Source organism: Acomys minous (genome assembly GCF_964271855.1).
Source record: "Acomys minous genome assembly, chromosome: 8".
Taxonomy (NCBI): Eukaryota; Metazoa; Chordata; class Mammalia; order Rodentia; family Muridae; genus Acomys; species Acomys minous.
Genome location: NC_140489.1, coordinates 118,968,183 through 118,975,424, shown reverse-complemented (window position 1 = coordinate 118,975,424; position 7,242 = coordinate 118,968,183). Strand labels below are relative to the sequence as shown.

The following is a 7,242-nucleotide window of genomic DNA, read 5'->3' as shown; positions in this document are numbered from 1 at the left end:
TTCTGTGTTGTGTCCCGGGCAGAAGCTGTCTTTCTCTCTTCTACCTACAGTCTACCTAGGAAGATCTTGGCTCCACACTGAAGTCCTTCCTGGCCTGGGCCCAGGATGCCCTTCTCCTTGGAACCTCTGCTGGATGAACAGTGTGAAGACACAGAACCAGCACGCTCCTCAGTGTCTCATGTGGGTTTCTGAAAGTAGAGATCATGGCTTCTTCCATTTCTCTTAGCATACAGAGAAAACAGCTCTTCCTAGACACACAGTATCTGCAGACATGCGGAAGGTAGCGGAAGGCGTCTGGCTTAGGCAATTGCCAGGCACCAATGTCTCCCTCCCTTCATCAGACTTCCTGTGGGGTGATCTCATCTGGTCGGTCCAGTCTGGTTCTAGTGTTCATTTCTGTATGCTACTGAATAAGCACTTCAGCAGCCCACGATAAATGCACAGGAAACAAGAGGCACCAGCAGTAATAGGATCAGAATACTTTAATAAGATATCAGTGTCAAAATACATTTCCTTATAAAGTTAAGCTCCCGTACAGTTATAATGTCATCAGTAGGAATTTGACAATGCAGTAATGTTCATGAAGTTGTTACATTGACAGGAAAGGTTACTATGAAGCTCGGAATATTTCTCAGAGTGTTTTTAGTAAAACTGCAAAGGGAAAAATGCCCTTAATGCTGAGGCAACAACACAGGAAATCAGATACCAGCAGTTACATGTCAATAACCCTTCAAGTTCTGTCACTGTGTGTCGGGCCACGCTGCGCACCAGTGTGGACTTGGACACCACCATGCCTAGGTAACTTTAGGTAGAGTGACTTTGCGCACTAATTTTTGGTTTGAGCAGTAAGTCCTTTTTAAGCTTACTGCATCCTTGCCTGAAGGGCTTTGTGTGTATTTAAAGTTTTATTGTATCCAAGTCAACATCATCTTATGTTGATTGGTGTCACAACCCCAAAAGGTGTTATCCCTCCTCCTCAGTGAGTTACAAAGTGCTCTGGGAACATTATTTTCAGTGCTTTCTACCTACTCATGCCACTTCATGTGACTGAGAGACCTCAGCTAGAGGCCATCGACAGAGGTCTGCCTGCTGCTCGCCAGCTGGGGGCGCTGCACCTTGGCTGTACAGGGCCATCGGCCCCTGCAAGCTGTGGGTGTGGCAGGGCGTAGGGCTGGTCAGACCTGCTGCCCTCCACCTGGCACCCTCTCCCAGTTTAGCTCCAAGGACTGGGTCACTACACTATTTCTGAACCCTCACTTGCTTTGTGAATTCCCCGTTAAAACCATTTCATGGTAGCTGTGGAAATACCCAAATGTGCCGCATGAGGGATCGGTAGAGCCACCTAGCTCACTGCGCTTGAAGGGCTGAGACGTGAAAAAGTTGAAAGCGCTTCCTTCCCACCCGCGGCGTGCCATCAGCGCCCCCGTGGCCGCAGTCACGATGCATACATACACAATACACAGAGAACACGAGGAAGAGAGAAGAGAGCTCGCAGGGCTCCCCCTTACTGACTCCACTCCTGGGACTGCTTATCACACCTACAGCATATCACAGAAGCAAAAAACTCACCGGAGAGAAAGAGAGAGAGAGAGAAGATGGGTAGCGATGTTAGCATAGAGGAGTACACAACAGTTCTATAGTGCCCAGAACACAGAAAAATAAAATTAATAGCACTAAAAAGATTGTTAAAGGGATTTCTGTGAGCAGGGTTCCATTTCTAAGTCTTTAGATATTCAAAAGTACCCACATATATGATAAACACTAAGCCCAGACATAAATTTTCATTAAAAAAAACCAAACAAACAAACCTGTTTTGCTTTTGAGCAATAGTAAAAAGAAAAAAAAAATCCACTGGACCTGGGGGTGAGATGGGACACCACCAAACGGTTTAGGAAAGCCACCGTGGAGCTTCCCAGGTGACCTCAGAGGGCACCCTTCACATTGGTTCTTCTTTTGTTTTGTTTTTGCCCCGTCAGTCATGAAAATCAGAGCAAAGAATTAGCTTTAAAAATAGCACGAAATTTTACAATATGGCGATTAGATGTGTGTGTATATATGTAAGAGAGAGAGAGAGCCAGAGAGAGAGAGAGAGAACAGTGGAGCTTGGAAAGTAAAAAGTAAAATCCTTTTCTCTTTGGCAACAACAAGGACAGAAACACTTTTCAGCTGAGTGAAGCCGAAGCTTTCCCTCAGGAGAGCCAACATCCATCACGCTTGTTAGTGCAGAGACTGAATGCGAGAGAGAAACTGTCGGGGATTATAAATTAGAAGTAATTCAAGGGAGGGAGGGAGAAATCTTATAAAATTTCAGAACATTTTCATTGACAGTAAAAACACAGCAGGTCAAACAACTATGTATTTTTTAACACATGGATAATAAAGTGAGCATGTCAGATAAAGGCCACTGCTTGGTGACCCGGCCACACAGGCCAGGCGAGGACATCTCGGAAGAAGTGTGCTGGTGTTAGAGATACCTAGTTGCAACACAGATGGAAGGTGAAGCTGGCAGGACATGATGGCAGGGCAGGGACACGCCCGGCCAAAGGCCCTGGCTCAGGTGGCCTGGTCCAGAGCTCTGAGGAGGTCCCTCCCCTGCAGGAGTGTGGAGCTTCCAGGCACAGGGACGTTCACCTCACAGTCATATCTGGTCAGTTCTGGCAACAGGTAAGGCTCGAACGATGGCCCCAGCAGGCGACTTGCCATGCCTGAAAGACGGGGGGAGAGGGAGGGGATTTTAAAGGCGGGACCCATGGACTCGCGGCATAGTGCCCACTCCACTGTAAGTGATGAGTGAAAAGGACCGTGTCTCCAGCTGCCTGCCTCTTGCCCTGGGCTCCACTCCCTGTTCAGAGGGCAGGGCCAGCAGAGGGCGTGTGGCGGCAGTACTGAGACCCACAGAAGGCTGAAGCAACAGCAGAGGTGTCTTAGCCCAGGGGTGGAGCTGTCCCCTGCGGCCTCGCCTTCCTCGGGTCTACCTGCTTCTTCCTCTTGCTTGTTTGTACTCCTATGAACACTCCATCTCTTGGTAATTTCATTTACTCAGTTAATGGTCAGAAATGCCCTAAGTTACAGTTACTTTTGCTTTGGTTTCAAGGGCTGGGGAAACCTGTCATTTGCTGACTACGGCTGACAGGATGTGTACCAGGGGGTGAACGATGCAAGATTCTCTCTTTTAAACATTCTGGCTTGCCAGCCCAGCAGCTGCCCAGGGCGTTTGGAGTTCCACAGGCTGAGCTCTGAGAACTCAACTATAAATACTACTGTACACAAGGGTCTGGGGTTTTCTTTCCCAAACCACAAAGTGTTTGTGCTGAGTGATGCCGGGCACGGGCCTCTGTGGAAACACATCCTCGTGTCAGCTGACCTTCTAGATCACCAACAAGCTTCCTGTCCATGAGTGCCCTGTGCAAGCTCTTAGAGAAATGCCCCAGCATGCTGTGTGCGTACACTCCAGGCAGTGGGGAGCTGAGGAAAAAAGACATAGACTCTTGGTCTTCTGGTGCCAAGAGCCCGGAAGCACTTCGGACGTGAAGCCTTCCAACCCACTTTTCCATAGAGGCAAGTCCCTTCTGTAGCTTCCCTAGTTGGTGTTAGTGCTTTAGACCTGCCCTCTGGAGAGCCTGCTGGGCCACCCTCTGGGACAATATCCAGAGAGGCCTCTCTCCTTCCTCAGATTCTCACTGAGGGGGCCGGTGCCCTTCAAGGGGCTCTTTGAACAAGTCATGGTCAAATACATCCTGGGCCCGGCACCATGCAGGCCTGGGATGAAGACTTAGGAGATTTGGTCCTGGCTAGCCCACCCTCAATCAGGCTGGCTGGCTGGCTGAAGAGCCCTGTGGACTGTACCTAGCTGCCTCAGACCCAGCTGAGGCACTGCCTGCGAGTGGCTGCCTCCCAGCTTCCTGCCCAGTCAGGCCACCTGTGTGCATCAGGCCCTGGCTATGGTGGGAGTCCCCAAAGCACTTACCTGACACCTTTTGAGCTCCTGGAGGACTGTAGTCCTGGAACTGGGAGGCGTAGCATTGTGGGGGGTACCCACCCTTGATGCTCTCCCCTGGGCTCGCGGCAGATGGCGGCTGCGGGGGTGGCAGGTATCTCAGGGGCTGGCCCAGGCCTCTCATGGAGTTTTGAGCAAATTCATCTGGAAGATCCAAGCCAGACAGTGAAATGTGGTGCCTCCTGATAGGACAGATGGTAGCTCTCAGCCTACTTTTTCTTTTCCAGCAGTCATGTAGAGACCTCAGAACCTGGAGCCCACTCATGCCATGGATATAGCTCATTCTAAGAAGACCCAGGGAGCAGGTCCTGAACCTCCAACCCTCCATCAGATCCCCCCTCCCTCCCCGCCCGGGGCAGGTCTGCCCACCTGGGGCCAAGTTCGCACTGATGGTCTTGTCAGGCATCAAAGGACGGGTCCCTCCCATAAGGCTCTTCATACGTTTCCACATCAAATGTGAACTGCTGCTGCTGCCTGGAGGGTCCCCCTGCAGATGTAAGGAATAGCTGGAGGAATAGGGCTGGGGGTGGGAGGTGGGGGGAGGGGAGAGGGGGGGCACCACACAGATGCAGCAGGTAGGACGAGCACAGGGAGGTGCACACAACCTGCATCTGCCCACGGTTTCCATTCACGGTAGAGAGGCCTTACCCCGCTTGTGTCTTGGAAGGCTTGCTCCTCATATTCCAGCTGGCGCTTGAGCTTCAGCTTGTTGGAGAGCGCGAGCACGGCTGGGCTCATCATGTACGGGCCACGAGCCCCGAAGTCTTTTGCAGACCTGCCAAGCCCAAGAGTAGAGAGCAGGCGTGAAGGGATTTGTAGCCTGGCATCTTTACCAGGACCCAACACTTATGACTGAGGCGGCTTATAAACCCATAGGACAGAGCAGCCAAGGCTCGCCTGGTAAGACGCCGAAGAGGTCAGTTGCCCCTCACTCCCTCCACACACCTGCCTTCCTCAGCCCTACCCAGGTAGCCCACAGTCCTGCCTTCACAGGCGGCTGCCCAGCTAGATGGCCTCAGTCTCTACAAGGATTTCTGTCAGTGCCTCCCACTCAGAGGACCATCTGGGGTGCGCGACAAAGGGCACATACTACAGGCATCACACACCAGCTTCTGGGACGTGAGCCCAGTGAGCTGTTATTGATACAGTATGTTGATATAGAGCCTGTTGGGGAGACAGGAAATGCTGGCACCTGTGCATACCCCACAGAGGCTCCGGGGGAGGAGCCTGGGCAGATGAAAAGCACAGGATTATGGAGAAATGGTCACCCAAATCCCTATCCATGCCCAAAGATGAACCCCAGGTAAGGAAAGCACCCATGGGGTGACCAAAATGTAGACAGACAGCAGGTTTTGGGTACTCATCAGGCCCTTCCTCCTCTTTTGGGGTTCTAGCTCTCAAATGCCAGGGAAGAGGCCTAGGTAGAGCAGCAGCTGCCTGCAGAGTGGGCGGTGCGGTGGGGACATAGTGGGGCAGGAAGCCTGTGTGGGGTGGCAGAGCTCCCACTATGTGCCTATCCCTCCCTGCCCAGCATATCCTCCGGCCAGACATCTGTCACTGACCTCATCTTGAACATGGAGACGTGAGGTGAGATGTTGGGAGGCTCCAACTGCGATGGCCCCAACTGCAGAGACCCCAAGGACTCGGTGTCCTGGTCACCGGCAGGCCACTTTGTGGGCCCAAAATGCAATGGTGGGTCTGGGGGCCACTGAGTGTTGGATCTGCCCCCCATAGAAGAGAGAGGGGTGCTGGCCTGGCCACAGCATGGCGGCAGAGACCCTTTGCCCCCAGCATCAAAGAAGACGGAAGACATGGGCCGGTGCTCAGGCCCCAACCTCCTGCTCTCCAGCTGCTGCGGCGGGTACTTGTTCAGGAAGAAGGGGCTGTGGGTGGCCCCCACAGCTAGCGGCTGGAAGATGCTTGTCATGGTGCTAAAGCAGTGCTGGGCGTTGGCCTGGGGGCTCTCTGGCATGTGTGGCTCCTCTGGGCAGATGGGACTTAGCTGGAAGTCTTCCCCATCCATGGGGATGTAGGGTGCCAGGGTCTCCAAGTCCAGTTCATTGAAATCCGTCTGGGGGGGGGGGCACAGAGCAAAGCTGGGGCGCCGTGGCCAGCCCGTCCACATCCAACCCAGGCCTTTTCAAACTGTCACCCTTCCATGCAAACACCTCTATTGGAAACCCTCAGATTGGCCATCGAGGGCACAAGCTTTCTGTTGGGATATTAACCTTCCCATGCATTTATCCCTTCACGCCGTACTCTGAGCTCCCACGCCTGCGCTGTAGAGCCTACTCTGCCCATTTCCTTCAGGGAGACAAGCTCCCTGCCTGTTGCATGGGCTGCCCCTTCATCCTACTCTTGCTGCACTCAAGCTCCTGGGATAAAGGGCAGCTTCTTTCACCGCCCTCATAGGCCCTGCAAAGGGGCTGCCCTTCTCACCAGCTGGTCCTCATAGAGCCCCCGCCTCTGCTCCCACCATCATCCCCATTGTCACAATAGAACACTCATGAACAGAGACACAGCTTTGCAGATCCAGACAATGACGCTGAAGCAAGACTGCCTGCCTGTGCTAAGAAACGCCACAGACACGCGCAGGACAGAGAGAGGCACAGAGACAATGGAAGGTTTGCGGGAGAGGGTGAGGGCGCATGCTGAGGAGCAGGGTGGAAGCCCGGATGGAGAACTCAGCCTTAGACAGACGGGGGCGTGTGGATTGCCCCGGGAGAGCTGTGCACCCCACCACACACCTCAACCTCCATACTGTTTGTGCAAGAACATGTGGTCCTGTGCAAGAAATCGTCATTGAATATACAACTCCATAGTGCCTTTGTCAATGATTTAAAGGAAAAGCATTGAAAGGGAAACTATTTTTTATTTTTTTTTTAATTTTTTTTTTTCTTTTTGAGACAGGGTTTCTCTGTGTAGCCTTACCTATCCTGGACTCGATTTGTAGACCAGGCTGGCCTCGAACTCACAGTAATCCACCTGCCTCTGCCTCCCAAGTGCTGGGATTAAAGGCGTGCGCCACCACGCTCGGCCCTTTTAAAATCTTTTTAAATTTTATTTTTTATTCTTTTGGTTTTTTTTTTTTCAAGACAGGGTTTCTCTGTGTAGCCTTGACTGTCCTGGACTCGATTTGTAGACCAGGCTGGCCTTGAACTCAAATTGCATCTTGCATCAATTCAAGAATTACCTCCTTACAAGTTTGGCTTCACGAGTGTGAAGGTATTTGTCCAAATAATGAG

General features: G+C 52.1%; 1 protein-coding gene across 1 annotated transcript in view; it reads right to left on the bottom strand.

Moving 5' to 3' along the window:
- Positions 1–467: 467 nt before the first annotated feature.
- The window catches only part of EPAS1 (endothelial PAS domain protein 1), an 83,442-nt gene continuing 76,667 nt past the window's right edge, over positions 468–7,242 (bottom strand). The window contains exons 12-16 of the mRNA XM_084792793.1: positions 5,560–6,068; positions 4,646–4,772; positions 4,367–4,484; positions 3,968–4,141; positions 468–2,705 (exon numbers count right to left, since the gene is read on the bottom strand). Coding sequence (XP_084648919.1) covers positions 2,554–2,705; positions 3,968–4,141; positions 4,367–4,484; positions 4,646–4,772; positions 5,560–6,068 — 1,080 coding nt within the window. The 3' untranslated portion in view covers positions 468–2,553. The remainder of the gene's footprint in view (positions 2,706–3,967; positions 4,142–4,366; positions 4,485–4,645; positions 4,773–5,559; positions 6,069–7,242) is intronic.